Source organism: Plenodomus lingam (genome assembly GCF_022343315.1).
Source record: "Plenodomus lingam strain CAN1 chromosome Unknown contig_23, whole genome shotgun sequence".
Lineage (NCBI taxonomy): Eukaryota > Fungi > Ascomycota > Dothideomycetes > Pleosporales > Leptosphaeriaceae > Plenodomus > Plenodomus lingam.
In genome coordinates, this window is record NW_027093940.1 from 305,015 (window position 1) to 326,425 (window position 21,411).

The 21,411-nt window shown below is 53.1% G+C and overlaps 9 protein-coding genes across 9 annotated transcripts; 6 read left to right on the forward strand and 3 right to left on the reverse strand.

Annotated features, from left to right (window-relative positions):
- Positions 1-782: 782 nt before the first annotated feature.
- IAQ61_005812 (uncharacterized protein) lies at positions 783-2,588 on the forward strand (the record flags this gene model as incomplete). Its single annotated transcript, XM_003836143.2, has 2 exons — positions 783-851; positions 1,113-2,588. The coding sequence occupies 2 exons, from the start codon at positions 783-785 to the stop codon at positions 2,586-2,588; spliced, it is 1,545 nt and encodes a 514-aa protein (XP_003836191.2).
- A 526-nt stretch (positions 2,589-3,114) lies between these two features.
- IAQ61_005813 (uncharacterized protein) lies at positions 3,115-3,357 on the forward strand (the record flags this gene model as incomplete). The annotated part of the gene is made up of 1 exon (XM_066096945.1): positions 3,115-3,357. The coding sequence occupies one exon, from the start codon at positions 3,115-3,117 to the stop codon at positions 3,355-3,357; it is 243 nt and encodes an 80-aa protein (XP_065952937.1).
- Positions 3,358-4,020: 663 nt separating this feature from the next.
- On the reverse strand, positions 4,021-6,698 carry IAQ61_005814 (uncharacterized protein; the record flags this gene model as incomplete). Its single annotated transcript, XM_003836142.1, has 2 exons — positions 4,021-6,534; positions 6,600-6,698. 2 exons carry the CDS (start codon positions 6,696-6,698, stop codon positions 4,021-4,023), a joined length of 2,613 nt encoding a protein of 870 aa, XP_003836190.1.
- Positions 6,699-7,303: 605 nt separating this feature from the next.
- Positions 7,304-8,650, forward strand: IAQ61_005815 (uncharacterized protein; the record flags this gene model as incomplete). Its single annotated transcript, XM_066096946.1, has 2 exons — positions 7,304-7,637; positions 7,695-8,650. The coding sequence occupies 2 exons, from the start codon at positions 7,304-7,306 to the stop codon at positions 8,648-8,650; spliced, it is 1,290 nt and encodes a 429-aa protein (XP_065952938.1).
- A 1,275-nt stretch (positions 8,651-9,925) lies between these two features.
- Positions 9,926-10,606, reverse strand: IAQ61_005816 (uncharacterized protein; the record flags this gene model as incomplete). Its single annotated transcript, XM_003836140.2, has 1 exon — positions 9,926-10,606. The coding sequence occupies one exon, from the start codon at positions 10,604-10,606 to the stop codon at positions 9,926-9,928; it is 681 nt and encodes a 226-aa protein (XP_003836188.1).
- A 654-nt stretch (positions 10,607-11,260) lies between these two features.
- IAQ61_005817 (uncharacterized protein) lies at positions 11,261-11,692 on the forward strand (the record flags this gene model as incomplete). Its single annotated transcript, XM_066096947.1, has 1 exon — positions 11,261-11,692. The coding sequence occupies one exon, from the start codon at positions 11,261-11,263 to the stop codon at positions 11,690-11,692; it is 432 nt and encodes a 143-aa protein (XP_065952939.1).
- A 1,079-nt stretch (positions 11,693-12,771) lies between these two features.
- On the reverse strand, positions 12,772-14,457 carry IAQ61_005818 (uncharacterized protein; the record flags this gene model as incomplete). Its single annotated transcript, XM_003836138.1, has 1 exon — positions 12,772-14,457. The coding sequence occupies one exon, from the start codon at positions 14,455-14,457 to the stop codon at positions 12,772-12,774; it is 1,686 nt and encodes a 561-aa protein (XP_003836186.1).
- Positions 14,458-14,984: 527 nt separating this feature from the next.
- IAQ61_005819 (uncharacterized protein) lies at positions 14,985-15,504 on the forward strand (the record flags this gene model as incomplete). The annotated part of the gene is made up of 2 exons (XM_066096948.1): positions 14,985-15,153; positions 15,242-15,504. 2 exons carry the CDS (start codon positions 14,985-14,987, stop codon positions 15,502-15,504), a joined length of 432 nt encoding a protein of 143 aa, XP_065952940.1.
- Positions 15,505-15,871: 367 nt separating this feature from the next.
- On the forward strand, positions 15,872-21,411 carry IAQ61_005820 (uncharacterized protein). Its single transcript, XM_066096949.1, has 5 exons — positions 15,872-16,423; positions 16,605-16,825; positions 16,892-18,614; positions 18,675-20,942; positions 20,998-21,411. The coding sequence occupies exons 2-5, from the start codon at positions 16,726-16,728 to the stop codon at positions 21,035-21,037; spliced, it is 4,131 nt and encodes a 1,376-aa protein (XP_065952941.1). The 5' UTR covers positions 15,872-16,423; positions 16,605-16,725; the 3' UTR covers positions 21,038-21,411.

The following is a 21,411-nucleotide window of genomic DNA, read 5'->3' on the forward strand; positions in this document are numbered from 1 at the left end:
TCTCCGCCGATGTTTTACAGACATACCACACCATTGAGCTGGAAGAGAGGTGGAATTGATTGTAGATCCCGTTGGTCTAGGGTTGTGATTTAGGTATCATGGCGTCTCCATTGCTCGAAATATGCGTAGATGCCCGTCTCTGCTGCTCGCTTTAGGCAAGGCTGTCACTAGGTGCTCAGGAGTAGTCATAGTAAACAACTATAGCCATTGAATAACTCTGAGAGATATCGTGCAACTCTAGAAATTAGTCCACAGCCATCGAGTACCATATCAAGTATACAGCTAGTGCTGTGCGTCACCTGCTAATAACGGCATAGTTTCAGGCCCTAGTCCCTGTGCAACATACTGCGTATTTTCATCGGATATGATGAGAAGGCGTAAGAAAAGGGTTGTTCGCTTGTCCAGGTTTCGACAATAGATCTTCATGTGTTACATCATGGGACTATGGGACGCTGGAGCTGTCAGGTAGTCATCGCCCAATCACGAAGCTTGCAGTACGACAGAACGATGTTTTGAGTTTAGCGCATCAGTGAGTGGGGAAGGGTCCACGGTAGCACCACCTTTGATCTCACACCCTCGATCTCAATCCAAGACCTATTGCAATAATCCAGTTACCACTGAATACCTTTTTTCCTTGAAGTTACCACTTCCACTACCTTTTGCTTACCGTTTCCATCCATCCATCACGTATCTAGCTTCAGTGTAGCTTCAGTATACGTTTTGCTGGTAGCTGGACATAGCTGTGCATGCCGCAGAAGCCGGTATGCACAACAGCGTGAGCAATGACAACGAGAAGGTCTCATAACAAGACTAGACTGGGTTGTCATCAATGTAAGAGAAGACGGATCAAGGTATGTGTAGTTTTTCTACCATTCCCGAGGCGCTGTGCACAGCAGCTTGCGCATTCATGCTTTATAAGCGGCTCTCGCCTAGTTCCATCACCAGAGAGAGCGAATGGAAACATTATTGTCTTTGCGGCTTTCCCGCGATTTTTCCATGGCTTGAAAGGGGGGCTCTGTGGCCAATACGCTTCAGATTTGATATTGGATGAACGTCTTATTACCAGACAATATCAATCTCCCAAGGAAATTGTAGCTGATTTTTCATGGTAGTGCGATGTCAAACATCCTAGTTGTGCGAACTGCGACAAGAAGGGTGAGACATGCAGCTTCTTAATGCTCGCACCTTCCTCCCTTCTTTCGACACGATCAACATCGCCCACGTCATCACAGCTGTCAGCCCTGACATCACCCCCATCGCCCAATGGATCATCTCAACCACATTCAATGCACTCCCCGAACAACCTGACGGCCTTCAGCAACCAGATCGCCTTGGCAACGCAAACACCACGACAGACTGAAGCAGATTTCGAGATCACACCACTGGACTTGTCCACCGGCTCAGGTGCTTCTCCTGCACAGCTGTACTTCTCAGACATCATTATCCCACCCTACCTACGTCTTAACGACGTCTGGAAAGATATCCGCGAGGTCCTTCCGCCATCCCTCCAAGAGGTGCTTTCCCATTATGAATACACTACATCGCTGTCTCGTGCTTCCGACGATCCAGCAAAAGCGGCGTGGCAAACCTGCGTTCCAGAGATGGCACACCAGCATGAGTTTCTCGTCAATTGCGTGTTGTCAGTCGCCTCGTTACACCTAGGTCGACTTCGAGAGGACCAAGCGGAGAAGAGAAAAATGAATGCTATCGCTGCATCACGTATGAACAAAGCACTCACGAAGTACCGTTCAGCTTTGGAAAACATCAACCAAGACAATGCTGCCGCGCTATTCGCTAGTTCAACGCTTACTGCCGTTTACTTATTTCGCACTTCTCAGCTCGATATCCAAAACCTCCGCGCTTCCGTTCCATCAGACACCGTTGTGCCACCTCCAGATGTGGTGGACAAGATGATGATGTGTGCATTACGGTCAATCTGGGGCCTCAGAGGCCCACTCAGTGTGCTCATGAGCGGATGGAACTTTGTGATGAGCGGCAAAATGCACCCTGTTGCTCATCGGGAATGGTGGCCGACGAGCTTCATCCCAGCCACTCCACGAGCAGTGGACGAAGACGAACGCCTCAGAAGAATAGAAGCGCTCTGGACAAGGAGTGATAGATCATGGGCACCCGGGCACATCCACCTTAGCCAAGCGTTATCCATCTTGCGAGAGACGTTTAATTTGATCAGTCAATTGACCTTACCTGCGAAGTACCCGCCCATGACAGCAGTCCCTTACTCGGTGGACGACACGACAGTCGGTCTGCTGACCGACCGAGGAGCAATATTCGTCTGGGCAACCAGAATATCTCGAGAGTTTATACAACTGGTTGAGAAGAAAGACCGAGATGCCCTAGTCATCTTGGCGCACTACGCCATACTACCAGGTCGCGTACGCAACGTGTGGTGGCTTGAGGGTCTGGGAGCCGACTTCGTAACGGCGATTGCCATGGCACTGGGAAAAGAGAACTGGTCCCTGATTGCATGGCCAGCAAGCGTTGTAGGCGTGGAACTAGAAAACGCATTTGGTGCTAGGCAAGATCGGCTGGAGGGGACCCCTGATGAGATGCACATGGCGGTGATCTAATGACCCTGAATTTTGATCGGGAAGATATGGATTGAAGGGTCCAGTCTTCCATACTGATGTTGCATGGTACCTCTGCACGATTTGGCGAAAGCTTGTGCACCTGCGTCAATTTGGTGAAAGCTTGCGCGCCTGCGACCAAGTACAGATTGGTTCAAACTCGGTCGGCCTCACCAGCAAACCTTAACAAGCGAATGCGAACCCTATATCATGAAATAGTCGGTAACAGCTCGCTAAGGCATGAACAAAATCAAGAGAGCCAAGCATAGATTCTGCTCGCCCTCGCCCTGCATCGTCCCCATTACTCTGAGTTTTGTCTCGTACAGGGAATCCAAGAACGGCGCATGCATAGTGTATCCCAAGTCCTACTTTGTGGATAACAAAGTTGGCCAGGTCTCTCCTTCACAGACAGCTCCGCGTGGCGAAAATAAAACACCGATGCTATGAGCTTCACAGTAGACAAGCACACGACTCCTAGCCCTTGCACTTGTAGCATGTAGTCCAGGAAGTCCACAAAATCACGAGTACGATGCCCAAAGCTGACCTAAGACGTAGAGTAGTCCATTCCTTAGCTCACATCAGATTCAATCGAACTTCGACCTCCTCGCTGCCCGAGGGCTTGCTTGTCGAAATCTTCAAATCCAGCGGATTCATTGTGCGATTGACCCAGACACCCTACCCTACGCTGGAGCTTTGCCCTGCAGAAAATCAGGGTTACTATGCGTCGAAGCAGAACGCAGACGATGGCGACATGGAAGTCGAATATCCATAGGAACCGTAGGGATCACCAAATCACTGGGTTCAGTGCGCATGTAGCTTCTCTCTCTCTATCCTACTTGCAGGGACATGGGCTATTCACCCTTAGGAAAATCTATCGAGGATAGATTACACGTAACTTTTTTTTGACTGTTCAGGTGTAGTGGGGATCGACACCGTGTCCTGGCACTACCCTTGAACTTTATGAGAATGGCGTGCCGGTAATGGGAAAACTGTTGGACGTGTATAGAGAAACGACAGCGCTCATAGCATTCGTGAGCTTATCAGACGCAGACGAGTGTATACAGGATGACGAAAAAGGGTACGAGAGTAAAGCTACTCGGCATGAGGTCGAAGAGACTGAGCCGTTAGCTTACAGGGCGATGCAGCACAAGTCAAGTCTCTGACATATTGGTGGATTTTGTATGGGACACTGGTCACCTAGTGTCTGATGACAGCATAGAATTGGCGCAAAAGCATGTGATATCCGCATCATGTTTTCATTCATGACTTGAAAATACCCCAATACAGTAGGCTAACTTGCAGCCAACGCTCCATATATCCATTAAAAAGACCATACAATGCAATAAAATGCAATGGTATACGCAACGCCATCAGCAATGCCCAATCCATCATCATGAAAACGCCCTACACTGCTCCGCAGCCAATTCCCCCACGCTCACTTCCCCTTGCCAACACTCTCCTCACTCAACTCCCACTCCGGATTCCAATGCACATACTGGGCCATGGCAACATTAAGCAACCACTCTGTCTTGACAATCCTAGGCACCATGTCGTGTTTGGCCGCGAGTTCCCTAAACTTGGCCCACAGGCCAAACTCCTTCTCATCGGCATTGCTAATCAGATACAAGACATCGCCCTCATCCTCGACCTGATTTTGCGAGACTTCCTTGTCCTGGGCGTCGAGGCGCCGCTTCGAGGCAGACACCGTCGTCGTTCTGCCCTTCCAGCTGATGCATTTGCCGCCGTTGGCCTCGATGATGTCCTTGTAAGTTTCAAAGCCACCGGCGACATTAGGCGTGCAGAAGATGAGCCAGTTCTTCAGTAACTTGTGCTTGTTCTGGCGAGCGCGCTGCAGTGCGTCTGAGATTTTAAACTTGTTTGCCTTTTCAAACTTGCTGTCCTGGAGGAGGTGGTGTTCTGGTGGGGGCAGCTTGTGGTGTTTGAGGGCGTAGTCGAGGTACGATGTTGAGACCAAGGTGGGTGCGCAAGCCATGGCGGCGATGAATTTCTTGGTGCGGACGGGGTGTGGGGCGCAGACTAGGTCGACGCGTTTGAAGTCGTCGGTGATGAAGAGGCCAAGTTCGCGGAGGCGGGCTTTGTCCGTAGAAGCTTTCTCGTCGTTGTTCGTCCATTTGTCGTGTTTGGAGACAAGCATGCGGAGTTTGATGGGTGTGAGCTTGTCCTTCTTTGCTCGCTTGTTCTTGGTCGGGGCATCAGTGGTTTCGAACTCAGTCTCATCGTTTTCGTCGTCGTCTTCATTGACTTCGTCGATAGAGCGTTTACTTGATAGCGAGTCTCGGTCTTTTGCTTTTTTGGCTTTGTTGCTGATTTCGTCTTCGGTTCTCCGACGTCCACCGTGTATCACTCCACCAGCACGCTTCATCTCTTTCTCGAATTGTGCAATGTCAGGTGCGGCCTCATGCAGCCTCGACAATGCCCGATCTTTGGCTCCCCGACTGCCCGGAGTAAAGTTTTCCTTGCCATCTGCACGGCGTGATAATACAGGTGTCTGTGTCTGTGCTTCTATTGTAGATTTCGCACGTTTGGTCTTCTCTTGGGCCGGTGAAGTTCGAGCAATTGGTGGGTTTGCTGCCTTGGCCATTGTCACAGTGGATGCTGGAACTGCGTGTGACTGCGCTACTAGTTTTGCTGTCTTCGTTGGCTTGGTCACCCTGGGAAAGAACAGCTTCTCTATAGCTTCCCGATCAATCTCAGTCTGACCCAATACTTCTCCCAGATTGGTCCGTGATGGGAAGTAGGTATATCGATTATCTGTGAGCGGCATTTCTCGGCATTTGGCATAGCTGTCTTCGAGCCAGAGATGATTGATAATGTTGACGCCCCATTCCATCGCAGCTTCACACTTTTCGCTGTTTTTGTGGGCCGCAATCAGATGGGTGTTTTCCTGCTTGAACGTCTTGGTGAACTCTGCGCCCGAAGCCTTGACCAAGTTTTCCAAATACACGCGGGCCTCGCCTGTGTAGCTCGATATGCTCATCTTGTAGCCTTGGAAGCCAGGGATCCCGTTTCGTGGTCTTGGGTAGTGCATCATCCGTTGCATAGGATTCGTCCAGACACTATGCGTAATGAGGTAGTATAGCCATCCGAGATTACCCACGTCCTTGCCCGCTTGTGATGCCTTGACATAGTCTGGACCCTCCCGATAGGTGCAAATGTACATGTCTGCCTCGTCGATGTTGCTAGTCACATTTCCGCCACCAGCGTTGATCATGCCTGTTATGATGCGCCGAAGTTTGCTGCTGATATTCAGGTCTTCCCCTAGCTTCACATTCTTTCCATCGAAGGCTTTGATGGCGCGCGGTGCTTCTGAAAAAGCGGGCGCAATTGGGACAGGCTCATTGAGCGGGTCGGGCGTCGTGGCGTCCCGTATTTGTGGACTCGGCCGGGCATTGGGTATCGTTCCAGCTTCGACAAGGAGTATTTCAGGATCTGGTATCGTGTAGGGTCGCTCTGATATTCGACGGCCGACCTTGAGACAATCGTCGAACCAGTGTGGCAAAACCATTTTCAGCTGCAAGCGCTTACTAATTGCAAGCTGGCACCGCTGATCTGCCACGTCCAGCGCAATGAGATGTGTCACCTGTTTTGACAGAGCAGGCGCGACCTGACCACCCATGGCAAGTACACCACCCTCGATGGCCTCTTTGTCTCCCGTCGGGATATCTCCGCAACATATAATGACCTCACTCATAAACAGCGCAGGGTCAGGACTATATGCCCGTGGATTCTTGATCTTGGCCGTTTGAAGCGATGCGTCTATCCATGCCGGCTTGACTGTGTGAATCATGAGATCGAGTGCGCGGTGGTAGTCTGGGAAATCCGACGTGGTCGAGACGATGTAGTTGATCTCGTTGAGCTTCTCGATGCGGCCTTTGGGGGCATCGAAAGGTACAATTTTGCCACCAGCATGTCTGACGGCGACTTCAATCTACACGGTGCGTTAGTTGCGCTTGTGTGGCATGTACCGGTATACCATGGCCGCCTTCTTCTCACCTGGCGAATGTCGTCTTCTAAGAGTCCGTTGGGGATGATTGTGAAGCTGAGCTCCGCAAAAAGGCCCTGCGCCTCTTCTTGCATCGTCACATCCTCCATGGCGGCGCGGTGGGAGGATGAAGGTTACGTTAACTTGGATCGTTGCTCTGTTGTGCGGCGCGAAAGTGGAACTGCGACTCGCGTCATTCGCGTCACCCACTCGCGGTACAGTCGCGCTTAGGACCCTGGAAGTCGCGTTCGTGTTCACGTGACATTCCGCCGGTAAACGGGTGCCCGGCCCCCGACCACATGGGTCCCTGAGTGAATTGGCAAACGTCCATGTTGCATGGCTACGAACTTCCTTTTCTTTCTTGTAAGTGAGATGGAAAAGATTACTGTGAGGAAAACCTTACTTTTTGGCAGTTGGTATAACCTGCAGCTAATCCACAGCACTTGGCCATCCACTGGTTGCGGAGACCCCAATGACCCCGACGACCTCGGTATCTTACCCCAGACTGAATGTCGGCAATTCGTCACGACCCCAGTCCCCCTAACAAAGCTACATAGCTACATCTCTAACTCATTGAACCACCCTCAGCCTTCTATCTGTCAACCTCATTTTTACTTTCTCTGAAGACAGTCTTGGCCAAGTTCACTTCCAGCTTTCAGCAGTGCGCATTCGGCTCAATCCTTCCTTAGCCTTGGTGGGAAGCGCCGTCTCCACCATGTCTTCAGCTTTCTTCCGCATAGAAGAACACGCGGTAGATGCATCACACATTCGCGGCTTCCCGCGCGCAACCTCTACAACACAAGACGAAGTATTGAAACTCGCCGTCAAACAATATACGCCTCTCAACAACCCCAATCCTACATCCGGGGACATAACCATCATCGCAGCGCACGCCAATGGCTTTCCAAAAGAGCTTTACGAACCGCTGTGGGACGAACTTATACAACGAGGTGAAAAGTACGGCTTCAAAATCCGAGGAATCTGGATAGCCGATGTTGTGAACCAAGGCTGGAGCAGCGTCCTGAACGAAGACAAGTTGGGCGATGACCGTAAGCCTCTCCTTGCCCTCCGCTACAGCCAACAACATGCTAACACTTTCTTCCCAGCCTCATGGCTAGACCACAGCCGCGACCTCCTACACATGGTCAACGTCTTCCGCGCTCAAATTCCCCGCCCAATCATCGGCGTCGGCCACAGCATGGGCGGTTGCCAACTCGCCAACCTCTCCCTTCTGCATCCCCGCCTATTCGAAACCCTTATCCTCATCGACCCCGTCATCCAGCCCAAGATGTCTATAACCGGCAATATCGGCCCTGCTGCTGCCTCTGCGCGACGCCGCGAGCGCTGGCCCTCGCGCGCCGAAGCACTGAAATCATTCCAGAAGAGCAAATTCTATCAAGCCTGGGACACACGAGTTCTCCATCGCTGGGTACAATACGGACTGAGAGATGTACCAACGGCCGTGTTCCCCGACGCAAAAGCACCAGAAGTCACCCTGACAACGACCAAGCACCAAGAAGTCATGACCTTTCTACGGCCAAACTTTCCAGCCCAACCAGGCGACACTGAACCTAGCTCAGCAGATTTCACCACCAACAACCCTAAACTCAATAGGAGAACCCATGCTGATCTCACTCCTCAAGCCGAACCCCAGGCCCCCTTTTACCGGGGCGAGAGCGCGATCGTATTTAACCAGCTCCCCGCCATCCGCCCATCCGTCTTCTACATCTTCGGCTCGGAATCATCGCTGACGAACCCCGCCATCATCGAGGAGAAAGTCGCAATGACGGGTGTTGGCGTTGGTGGGAGTGGTGGACGCGCAGAGGGACGCGTAGAAAGTGTCACGGTGCAGGATGCCGGTCATTTGATTCCCATGGAGAAGGTGCAGGAGAGCGCGGAGCACATTGGCACCTGGGTTCAGAAGGAGATGGTGAGGTACCGAGATTGGGAACGCAAGACGGAGGAAGAGTGGGGTGCGAGGAAGGGCGTGGAGAGGAGTGTGTTGAGTAAGAGATTTGTTGACGAAATCACCGCGTTGATGAAGAAGCAGTCCAAGCTTTGAATCCTTTGCTTGACAGCGGAGTGGAAGAGAGACGCTAGCCATCTGCATGATCTAAATCCTATACTACACGGTCACTCCATATCAGAAACGATGCCAAGTGCTTATATATCCCTTGAACTACAATAGACTTAAATTTTTGTTTTTGCAACCATTATTCTATACTTTTGACAGGGAACATTGTATCCTCATGTTGAACTGTACCAGCCAAACAATCACAACAAAAAAAACCACAACAACCATGAAGCTCACTCAATCGCTGTTCTGTTAGCCCAAGCTCTATCTGCAATCGCGGGCGAAGAATATTGCGACAACGACAGCCCCCTTCCCACAGACCATGGGTGTGTGGTACGTAAACTCCATCGCTCAGCATTATCAGACGCGCTAGATACAAGCACTGACACGAGAATCTAGTATGAAACGCAAACGAGTTTCTGTGTACGCTGATTCCATGACACTTGATACTCACCACAAGACTTCCAAGGCTTTGACGTGTACGAGACAGTCAATCACCAGTGACGGATTGCTTTGACTCAAGCATCACAGCTAACTAGCATCGTCATACACAGTAAGCCCTAAAATATACATTAACATAGTCTCTTCAAGTGCTTGCCGTACAATGCATTCCACAGTCTGAATATTCACACAAATAATCGTTTCACCCCCATACATCCCCCATAGCCGACAACAGCACACAGCACACTAACCTCCCTATCCGTCCATCACCTTTCGTGATGCCTGTTTAGGTTTAATACCCTTTCCGACAGAGCAATCAAATATCACAATAAGCTCCGAGTTCAAAAGAGTCTTGCTGACCGGCGCGTCTTGCACATTCGCAATGCCGCACAAACACAGAATGCCCAAAGAGCAAGTACAGACCTCAGAATCCACACACATAGATGAGACGAGGGGAAAAACATGCTCGATTGTAAGAGTTCCAGTTCACAACTCGATTGCGTAAAGTAGCAGATGCAGCAGTGTGCATGTGCTACGGAAGGGTATTTCAATACATTGAACATGAATCAAAAGACAAAACCTGGCAGCCACGATATCAACCCCATGATGCCAACCGCGCAAACAACCCGGTATTTCCAACACGACCCGGAAAAGAAATATATCCCTCCCCCTTCCCTCTGGACGACAATAATACACCAACCAGCCTCCCCTCCCTCTCCACACCATCCAGCGCCCATCCATCATCCCCGCAAAACCACCCCAAAGACCCCCCAAAAACCCAAACAACAAATTAAAATGCCCAGACAAACACAACCCCTCCCCCTATCCCGACCCCGCAACCCTAGCAACCGGCGAAACCTCACCACTCAACGGCCCACCCCCATAATACCGCGCCCGCTGGCTTGCAGAACTCGCGCTGCGCGCACGAGACGCGGACTCAATATCCATATCGGGGTCGTAGTTGGAGAGCGGGGAGACGGGGCTTAGAAGGAGTGTGGAGGAAGGAGTGATTGTAGAAGTGGTAATGGTGGTGGTTGTGGTAGCAGAAGTGTAGAGAGTAGGAGTACTTCGATCTGTAACGCCACTGCCCGAACTTTGTGTGATGGTGGAGGGTGGAACGGCAGTATGTTGTTGGTGTATGGGTGTGATTTGCAGGGGCACGAGGGTGAGGGGTTGGGTGTTTTGTGGATTTGTGGAATGGGTTGTAGCATCCTGGTCGAGATATAGGGGAACACTACTTGCGCGATTGCGGCTGAACATGTGTGTTTTGTCTTCGTTTGAGAGGAGGGCGGCGCTGTCGGATTGGCGGTGGGAGAGGGATTTTTTCTTGGCTTGGGAGCGGCGGTGGAGGAAGAAGAGGAGGGCTGCTAGGAAGAGGGCGAGGAAGAGGAGGCCGAAGACGATGGTTAGGGCGATGTGGGATTTTGTCCAGTAGGTGCGGTTATGTGAAGCAGTGGTTCTTGTTTGGGTGGATGGGTTGTCGCTTACTGGTGTGGGAGCCATGGCCAAGATCTGGGTGGGTGGTGGAGGTTGGAGCTAGGGTGGGTGTTGAAGCTTGTTCTTCTCGCAGTGGAGGAGGGATCGAGAAAAGTAGAGGACAAGGATATATGGTTGAAGATTTGTTTGTCAGAGTACCGAATCAATGTTACCCCAGATACGGTCCTGACAAATTGTCCAAGTTGGGATGAGTTGCTGTTGTCCAACCTACCTGCACACGAATTAAATGATACAAGGGCGTCAGGCAGGATTATATTTGTCGGTTAAATGAAAGATAGGCATGGGCCGGTGTCATTGTACCGCCTCCACGCCGTGTCTCTGAATAGATCTCCAGGCCAAGCTCATCGCTGTATAAGAGAAGCTCAGCTCAGTGCACTGTGGGGAAACGGATCTTCAGAGCAAGACACCGTCTTGCCCTTGTATGTACTTGACCGTGGGCGGTGGCTGGCTCGACAAATCGGGAAGTGACTGCGCAGTGTAGAAAGCTTTGGCTGTGCAATGAAAGAGAATCAGGAAATGAAATGTGTAGAAGCGGATCGAGGGTAAGTACAAGCTCGTCAGATCAGACATCAAGCGGTGCAATTACGTGCTAAGTACGGCCGTTCTGTTCTAGTAGACCAGTCAGCATTTTGCCTTTTAGAGCGTGCGAGCCACATTTGTATGCATTTACGCAAACCATCCACGCGGCTGAGTGGCTGGCTGCTGATCTCGCCCAACTACAACATTGTCGTACTGCTCGCGAAAGATGCTCGACTCTTTTGCCTTGCCTCTCTGGTATCGTCCTATCTGCTCATCTTCTACCAAGGAATCACCTATATCAAGTATCTATGCGCGAGCTGTCCCTGCTCCAGGACTTCAGACGTTTGTAGGTATCAGGAGACAGACGAACACAGCCACCTGACCGGATGCGCTAGGAGAAATGATGGCCTTGGAAATGCAGGCCCTAGCGTGATTGTCGATGCGGAGTGCCTTAAGCCCATCGGTGAGTCTGCCTGGGTCAGATCGGACTTGGTATGGACAACGGCCTTTGTGCCAAGTTGTGGAGGAAGTAGCCAAGCTACCATGGACTTGAAGCTGACATCGACGCCATGATGTGCAGATATATGTCGGTGTGAGAGCTCCCGTTGTGAAGCGCTCGCATTATAAAAGGCGCTCGATGCTGCGTACTTCTTCACGACAGTACGGCGTGCAGCATGCGCGGGACGAGTCGCAGGTTGGAAATTGCAAGCGAGGCTGTGGTGTTGATGAGAGAAGGCCTGACAACAGGCGGGACAAGTTAGTAACTGCTACGGTAGTTAGCAGTAGGGCCGGGCCCTCCAACCATCTCTCGCTAAATCTTGCTACTATTTTGGGAATATCGACACTTAACAACACAACATATCAAGAGGATCGTCGACTTAGGGACCCTGACACAATCGCGCGACAAGGCTTGGAGAATCTGTATTCGAGCAAAACTTGAGGCCTTTAATGTATCCTGCCCTCCTAGTACATTGATCTCTAGCTCAACGGCAGTGAACATCAATCAACGCTGCCGCTCAAGAACACCCCAAGAACCCTATGTCAAGCTATACATCTAACCAAGTCTTCAATCCCCTTGCTTCATTCCCTGTATAGACGTTCATGCTAAAATTACTGCCTTCATGCTAACCTTTCTCCCTTCCCAACTACCAAAACCTCAAGCTCATACGTCAACAATCCGTTCCATTTAGTGTTACTTCTCCATGCACCAACCCCAAAGTACAAACCCAACCAGCAACTCAGCTCAAAAAGTACGAACAGGAGCCACAGAAGCGCAAAAACTTCTACGGAGGATGGGGAACGGGCCCCAGAGATGAAGAACCTTTAGGGGGAAGATCAGAGATTGTTAGATTATTCGGGCATGGTGGATGTGGGATATAGAGGGAGGAAAGGGAGTAAGGGTAGATTGGAATAATTGAGGGCAAGACAGCGACCATAGGTCGCCCACAAGCCAGAAAGTAACGACAATTCAATAAAAAGACGCCAGCCCGATGCAAGAAACAAAAAGATAGAGGATCATGCGAGTAGATGTGATTGGCCATAACATGATGAAGACCAAAGGCCCCCTCCCGCTATCCCCCTCCATTCCCAAGGATCATTGAAGAACCTCTTGAAACCGCAGTCCTGGTAAAGATATAAAAAAAATTGTCCTCTCATTCCAACGAGAGCCCTGCCTTCTTCCACCCCTCGGCCAACACGCTAACCGTGCCAGCCGCATCTTTGCAGCGCGCCGGTGCTCTGGCCGGGAGCTCGAGGATAGCACGACGCAGGACAGCGCGGGCGGGGACACCGTACTGGGCCAGGAATTTCTTGTAGTAGTCTCGGACGAGACCGGCGATGAGGGCAAAGTGGCCCGGGTAGAGATGGTCTGGCGGGGTGTTGCAGAGGGAGACGAGGGCGCGCCAGTACTCGGACATGGGAATGGCGGGCGCCTTGCCGTTGAAGGCGCGCAGGGACATGGCTGCGTAGCCGGCGCCCAGGCCGCGGAGGCGCTGACTGTAGGATTCGGTCGAGGGCGGGTTCTTGTCGATGAGTCGCCAGCCGAGACGGTCTTGTCCTTGGGCGGTGTCCATGGTGCCTCGGATGCCGAAGAGAGGGGGGCAGACGCGGTGGAATTTGGCGAGGACAATGTCCGAGAGGGGCACGCCTCTCCACATGTAATTGGGATCGGAGAGTAAACTTGCGGCGATGAGGCCAATCTCCTGAATGGTACGGCCATCTTCGCTCGCAGCTTCCTTCTCGAATTGCTTCAACAGAGACTTCTCGAAACAGATCCAGAGGTAGAGGAGGAAGGCAGGGTAGGCGGCTTCCGCTTCGTTGGCCAGGGGTGGGATCTGCTGCGAGATGATGTAGGGACGGATGTCGATCATGGGGCCTTGGGTTTTTAGTGCAATGTCGAAGCAATTGAGGCGGAGTCGCTTGATGGCTGCGACGCTGTCGGCACGCTCGGTCGTGATTTGGCCAAGACGAGTGCGGATCTCCCGTCGGGCATCGCCCACAGGTCCCTTTAGTGATGACGTCTTTTGCTTGTGCTTGTTCTGGAACTCGATGCGAAACTTCTTCATCTGGGCGTGGAGTTGGAGGTACCTTGCGTGAATCTGCTCGGCGTTGCTTACGGGCGCCTGTGATGCTGCCGGCTGTGGTGCAGTGGCGGATGTCTGTGTGGGCGCAGTGGTCCTCTGAGGTGCTGCTTGCTGTTGGGCGGCCTGCTGTTGTTGGGCCTTTTGTGTCGCAGCTGCAGCCTCGCTGGCCTTGCGATCTGCTTCGTCCTTCTTCTGCCTCTCTGCTGCTGCCTCTTGCTCTTTCTGTGCCTTTATGCGCGCCTCGGTCTCTTGAAGCTTTCTCTGGTGCTCTATAGCCTGTCGAGCTGCCTGCTCTTCGCGCTGCTTGGCTTCCAACGCCCGACGATGCGCTTCAGCTTCCTCCCGGGCCTTTTCTTCCCGAAGCCGCTCAATCTCGCGTTTCTGTGCCTCTTCTCGCCGAATGTTGGCCTGCTCTTGCTCGAGTGCGAGTCGCTCAATCTCCAGCTCCGCGCTTCGGAGCACCCTGTTATGCTCTTCTGCGGCCAGAGCCAGCTGCTCGGCATGGTGTTTGGCGCGTTCTGCGGCAGCCTGGTCCAGTTTCTCATTGAAATCTCGGTCAGATATGCTGAGGCGCAAGTTGAACTCGAGTGCTATTTGTCGAGAGGGACTGTCGTATGGATCTCGAACCAAGGACTCGCGGTGAGGATGGGTATTTCGCTGTGGGGATTGGCGTGATGGAGAGCCGCCGGCGAAGCTCGAGCTGAAAGAGGTGGCGGTGTGCATGCTGGCAGACGATGTGCCCGATCTGGCAGGCATTGTTGGTGTATCACAGGCGACTTTGGTGTGGAGCGCGAGCCAACGTGGTTGTTGAAGTCGCTGCTGTCTCCAGGTGGTTGGTGAGCGCGTCCTGTCTGAAAGAACATTGAAGCGGCGCTGGCAGGGGAGTTTAGAATTCGCCGACGCCCGACGCCCGACATCACGTGAGCACGCATATCCTGGTCCAGACTGTCCAGGCCAGGGGGGAGTGGGAGGGGAAACCTTTACAGTCGGCGGCCCGAGTCGCGCGCCTGAAGCGGCACTGTCCCTTCCCGCAACCGAGCTTTTGCAAGCTTTTGCGAGAGTCCATCTGGGAGCTTTGCTGCTGGATGACAAGTGTTGCCTAACAATCACTCGCATCCACAGCCCTACAGCTATGAGCTATGCTACAGTGCCTAGGTACCTCGTCCTCTATGCTAGGCATGTAATGAGCAGGCAGGCTTTTTTTCTCCCGTGCTACCTAGCGCGCCGTGAGGACTGTTGTGAGACGACCGTGGTGGTTCTTTGTATCAAAGAGACAGCGAGTCATGGAGCTCATCAAGATTCATGGATTCTGCCTGCTTGCAACGTCAGGTACCAACATCCACCTTTGTGTGCAGGAGATCGGGTTCGTCGCAAGGTGCATGCCAGACATGACAATGCTGGCCATGGTAGACTCCATGCCATTGTTGCATCTAGGTAAAAGGCCAGGCTGTGGTATGGTACGGTACGCTCCTGGCAACGTGCAAGAAGCGGCATCTCGATGCGGAAAAGAGACTAATGGACCAAGCATCATCGGAAGGAGTCCAGGACAAGGTTGGCCGCCCAACACTAGGGAAAATCAATACAAGATGCGACAATACGAGCCGAGCAGCTTGCTCGTGCTGTGCTGAGCCACTCTCCACTCTGCTCTCGACATGGGAGCCACTGCAGGGTTGGGTACATACCGGTAGGGCTTGCCCAGCTGCTGTCTTTGAAACCTACAAACTAAAACGTGACACCAATGCCGCGGCAGGCACTGGGACGCGCGCAGCCAACGTTTGTACTGTTACTGGGGTCCCTACCTAGGTACACAGTAAGGTGGGTAGCCGGGTTGAAGGGTTGATACTTTTATGAACCTACCTGCACAGTATGGGTACTGAGATGTTATGACTGAATTTTATAGAGAAGAGGCTGCCTGCTATAGTACCTTTTGGCCTGGCGATTCCCCCCTCCTGAATCCCCCCTTGACCTTGAATAGTGTACACTTAGTTGTTAACGACCGGTACCTATACGAGCTGCAACAAGAGCACCAACAACAGCACCAACAACAGCACCAGCACCAGCACCAGCACCAGTACCAACACCAGCAGGCTTGTGCAGGTGACGTACGTGTGCTTTGACCTCGTTTGCGGACAAGACTAAGACTGTAGCCGATCGCTTCCCAAAAGAACACAGAGGCCAAGTCCCGCTCGTAGCCATGGATGAGCACTACAAGACGACTCTGACATAACTCACCCATACTCTCTCTGTCTCTGTCTCTCTCTCTCTCCCTCTCCCTCTCCCTCTCCCACGCACACGCACACACCCACACTCTCCCTCTTGACCCTCCTTCGCCGTTCTTGTGCACCCTCCCGATCGCTCCCTCCTTCCTTCCGCCGCACTCACTCCATCCGCGTTTGTTGGCTTCCCCCTCTCCCCTTCCCCCCTCCTCCGCCGCCCGCCCACAGCAGCCAGCCCGCCCCAAGGGAAACCGCGCTCTTTCGTCTGGAACGGGCCCACGCCTGCCCCTGCACCATCAATCCTTATCACCATCATCAACACCACAACCACCACAACCACCGCCGCCGCCGCCTGTGCCTGCCTGTCATCTTTGTCACTTGTTACTTTTGCAAAGCATCACGTCCACACGCATCGCTCGTAGAGAGAGAGAGAGAGTCCTTTAGAAAAATATCGTCTTCAACTCCGCCCACGGCCTATCCAAGCCCCCGTTTACAACAGCAGCAGCGTAAGCTCCTTTGCCCTCCTACCCCCACTACCCAGCTAGCTAGTTCCCCCACGCCCGTGCTTAACCACCGTATCCGCCCCCCGCTTCGCAGCTTCACAGCTTCATCTTCCCCTGCACTTCACCGACTCGCTTAAAAATCCTGCGTCAAACCAAATGTCCATATAAACTAATCCTCCATCAGATTCCATCCACCACTTTTTCCGGATTCGAACAGCATCCCAGATTGGTCCCACTAACACTTCTGCGAACAGTACCTACCCACAACAGGCGGGCAAAGAGCCTCCTGCACCACACCATCTACAATGGACCAGCAGCAAGGCCAGCAGGGCCCCATGGGTCCCGCCGGTCGCCGTCTGCACATCGCGCATCGCCGCAGCCCTTCTGAGCTGACGCCTCTCATGAGTACGTTCTTCACCCGTGCAGCGACAATGTCCACGCTCAAAACAGTCACTAACATGCCTCTTCTAGTGGAGCAACTCGCTATCGCACAGCAGATCGAAGTCCTCCAGCAGCAACAGCAGCAAATCGCCGCAACACACCAGCAGTATGTCAACATGGGCATGATCCAGCCGCAGCAGCAGCTCGGCAACTTCCAGATGCCAGGTCAGATGCCAAATGTCTCGCCCCAGGTCAACAACTACCAGTTCGCCCAGCAGATGCAGATGCCCCAGCAGCAGCACCTCGCCGTTCCCATGAACGCTCCTGCCCAGCCATCCGCCCATCGCCGTAACCAGTCCGCCCTCCCCAACGTGGGCATGGGCCCGCCCCCAGCACCTTCATCGGGTGCGTCCGGTTTCGGTGAATTCGGTGGACAACAGGGAAACCAGGGTCGAGAGAACGTGAACCCACGCGGTCGAGGTGGTGGCGGCGCCGGTGCCTCTGGACACACGCGTCGTCACTCTTTGGCCCTCGCCGACGCCAAGAAGGCGGCTGAGCAGGCTGAGCAGAAGAGAAAGACTTCTGGCTTCCAGTTCCCCCTTCCTTCGGCGGGCGGTAGTTCAAATCGCGATGCTAGCCCTAGCGGCAACAGTGCTTCTAATGACAGCTCATCTACCCGTGGTGGACGAGGTGGTCACGGCCGCAGTCAGAGCATGGCTGTAGGACGCGGCGGCGGAAGCGCCGGCCGTGGAGGACCTGCCTTCTCTTTTCCCCAGGCTGCTGAACCAGCTGCTCCTGCCGCTCCGGCCCCGGCCCCGGCCCAGGCTGGTCAGACAGACTTCCAGCGTCGTGGCAGCCAGGGCCACGGTCGCAGTCAGTCACGCAACTTCGAAGGCAACTGGAGACAGCCACAAACCCAGGCCAACACCGCTCAACAGCAGTCGACTCCAGACAACCAAGCCCAAAACATGGGCAACTTCAACATGAATCAGACCGCCAATGCCCCTCCTTTCCAACCTGGACACCGCACCCGCGGATCCGTCAACCAGTCTGTTGGCACCCTTGGCAACTTTCAGTACGCTGGCCAGCAGCAGCAACAGATGATGCAGAGCCCACAGGCTCAGCTCCTGTTGCAGCAGCAGATGTTCGGCCAGCCCCTCAACCCTATGCAGATCGCCCACTTGCAGGCACTCCAGGCAGCCCAGATGGGAGGTGGCGGCATGGCTCTCAACCTCAGCCAGCATGCCGGTCAACCCCAGATGGGCATGCAACAACAGCAGCAGCAGCGCAAGACTTTGTTCACTCCTTATCTTCCCCAGGCAACTCTGCCAGCCCTACTCGGCGACGGCCAGCTCGTTGCTGGAATTCTCCGTGTTAACAAGAAGAACCGCAGCGATGCCTATGTTACGACGACGGACCTGGATGCTGACATTTTCATTTGTGGTAGTAAAGACAGGAACCGAGCCCTCGAGGGCGACTTGGTGGCGGTAGAGCTGCTCGATGTCGACGAAGTCTGGGGTCAAAAGCGCGAGAAGGAAGAAAAGAAGAAGCGCAAGGACAATGCTGACCCTCGCGGTGGTAGTATCGCCGTGAACGATGCCACCACTCAACCTGAGACCGGCTCTGAAGGTGGCATTCGTCGACGTGGCAGTCTGCGCCAGCGGCCCACACAAAAGAAGAATGATGATGTCGAAGTCGAGGGACAGAGCTTGCTTCTCATGGAAGAGGAGGAGATCAACGATGAATTGAAGCCTCTGTACGCTGGGCACATTGTCGCTGTCATTGAGCGTGTCGCTGGACAGATGTTCTCTGGGTAAGTTGACATGTCCATCCACACACCTATATCGAATGTTTGATTAGCTAACCCACTCAGATCTCTTGGACTTTTGCGTCCTAGCAGCCAGGCCACCAAGGAGAAGCAAGAGGCTGAGCGACAAGCCCGGGAAGGCCACTCCGGTCGCCCCCAGCCTGAACGTCAAGACAAGCCCAAGATTGTCTGGTTCAAGCCGACCGACAAGCGTGTGCCCTTGATCGCCATCCCCACTGAGCAAGCACCCCGAGATTTCGTCGAGAAGCACCAGGACTATGCCGACCGCATCTTTGTGGCATGCATCAAGCGATGGCCCATTACTTCCCTCCATCCTTTCGGTACCCTCGTTGAGCAACTTGGCGTCATGGGTGACCTTAAGGTGGAAACCGATGCTCTTCTCCGTGACAACAACTTCGGTCCAGACGACTTCTCAGATGCCGTTATCAAAAATGTTGGATTCGAAGACTGGACTGTCGCCAATGATGGAGAGGATGCCTTGAAGAATCGTCGTGATTTCCGCAATGAAGAGACTTTCACCATTGATCCCAACGGAAGCAAGGAGCTCGACGATGCGATCCATTTCAAGTATCTTGAGGATGGCCGCGTTGAGATTGGTATGCATGTTGCTGACGTTGCGCACTTCATCAAGGCCAACTCTCTCGTCGACCGTGAGGCCAAGAAGCGCGGTACAGCGGTATATCTCATGAACAGGACTGTCAACATGCTTCCACCCCGCTTGTCCAATGACATCTGCTGCCTCAACCCTGGCGAAGAGCGTTACACGGTCAGCATTGTCTTCAAGGTCGATCCCCAGTCCGGTCGTGTTTTCGAAGACGAGACTTGGGTTGGCAAGGCTGTGATCAAGAGCTCTGGCAAATTGTCATATGACGAGGTCGACACTGTTATCAACGGTAGCGACGGTGAGGTCACGGCTGCTCGCACCAAGGACATCAAGATGCTTCATCACATCACCCAAAAGTTTCGTCAGGCTCGTTTCGGTGGCCGCAGTAGCGATGTGCCGGCTCTCCGACTCATGTATCAGTTGGATGATGAGAACGTTCCGGTCGAGCAGAACATCTTCGATTCCTCGCCCGCTCATGAGTGCATCGAGGAGCTTAGCCATCTGGCCAATGCGACCATCGCCAAGAAGCTCGCTACTGGTCTGCCGGAGAAGGCACTTTTGCGCCGCCAGGCTCCGCCAAACCCTCGTCGTCTGACCACTATTGCTGAGCGCATGGGTGCTATTGGGTATGAGATCGATACCGAGAGCAGTGGCTCTCTCCAGAACAGCCTGTTCCAGGTCGAGGACGATGACATTCGCAAGGGAATGGAGACGCTTGTGATCAAGTCGATGCCACGAGCCAAGTACTTCGTCGCCGGTAAACTGCCTGAGGAGCAGTACCCACACTATGCCCTGAACCTTCCGTTATACACTCATTTCACCAATCCATCGAGGCGTTATGCGGACATCATTGTTCATCGCCAGTTGGAGGCCGTACTGTCTGAGGGTGCGATCGAATTCACCGAAGACATTGAGGTTTTGGCAAAGACTGCTGAGATGTGTAACACAAAGAAAGACTCGGCTCATGCCGCTCAGGAGCAGAGTGTGCACATTGAGGCGTGCCGCAAGATGGATAAGGCCAGGCAAGAAGCGGGTGGTGACCTGATTGCAGAAGGTATCGTCCTTTGCGTCTACGAATCCGCCTTCGATGTGCTCATCCCCGAGTGGGGCTTCGAGAAGCGTGTCCACTGCGACCAGCTTCCCCTGAAGAAGGCCGAATTCGACAAGAACAAGCGTCTGCTCGAACTCTACTGGGAAAAGGGCGTCCCTTCGTCTTCGTATATTCCCGAAGATGAGAGACCTAAGCACGGGTCCATCCGGGCTGCAAACGCCGCTGCTGCTGCACGTGAGGCAGAACAGGCCAAGCAGCGCGCCAAGGAACAGGAGGAGGCACAGCGCAGGCAGATGGATACCGGTACCATGCCCACCAACGAAGAAGCTGGATTGTTCGACGATGACGACGATGAGTCTGATTCTGGTAACCTCAACTCGGCCATGGCAGGCGTTTCTTTGAACCCTGACCGCCCTACCCAGAGCATGCCTCCCTCGCCAACCAGGCGCGAGCTGTCGAGCTCAGGCCCGCATCGCGTCAACTCTGATTCGAAGCTTGCGCAGAGCTCCAGCGAGACTCCCGAGGCCAAGCTGTCGAACAAGGAAAAGTACTTGAGCTGGTTCACCCTGCGTGAGGAGAATGGCGACTATATCCAGGATGTGCGTGAGATGATGCGTGTTCCAGTCATCCTTAAGACGGATCTGACGAAGAGCCCTCCGTAAGTTGATGTCCCGAGCGTAGTATTCAAAGTTTTATACTAACCATGTTGCCAGATGCTTGACCATCCGCTCCCTGAACCCTTATGCTCTCTGAGCTCCATGCTCCAACTCGAGCGCCCGGGGCATATTGTCGATAGTTAACATGTGTCTGATTGTTGGGAAGTTCAGTAGGTGTTGCTTGACTGGTATAAAATTGAGTGGTATGGATACATAATGGCCTGGCTGAATGGTAAAGAGACGAACAGACATGTGTATTGTTTTATGTGCATGCGGCGATGATATCGTTCAACCGCGATATAACGTTGTATGTGTTCATCACGTGAATAGTTCGTAGTACATGAATGTGGAACCCTCTTCTATGAGTTAGCTTCCACGGATGAGACCATTGATTTGTTTCTCATGGTTTGCATTGACATCAGTACACGCATTTCGGTACTGTGATTGTGCGCGAGCGACTTTGAACACCGG

Excerpts from the sequence above, each read along its gene's own strand:
- IAQ61_005820 (XM_066096949.1), top strand. The coding sequence starts at position 16,726 with ATGGACCAGCAGCAAGGCCAGCAGGGCCCCATGGGTCCCGCCGGTCGC. Across the intron at positions 18,615-18,674 it reads GCTGGACAGATGTTCTCTGG|ATCTCTTGGACTTTTGCGTC; the intron begins GTAAGTTGACAT and ends TAACCCACTCAG. Across the intron at positions 20,943-20,997 it reads GATCTGACGAAGAGCCCTCC|ATGCTTGACCATCCGCTCCC; the intron begins GTAAGTTGATGT and ends CCATGTTGCCAG.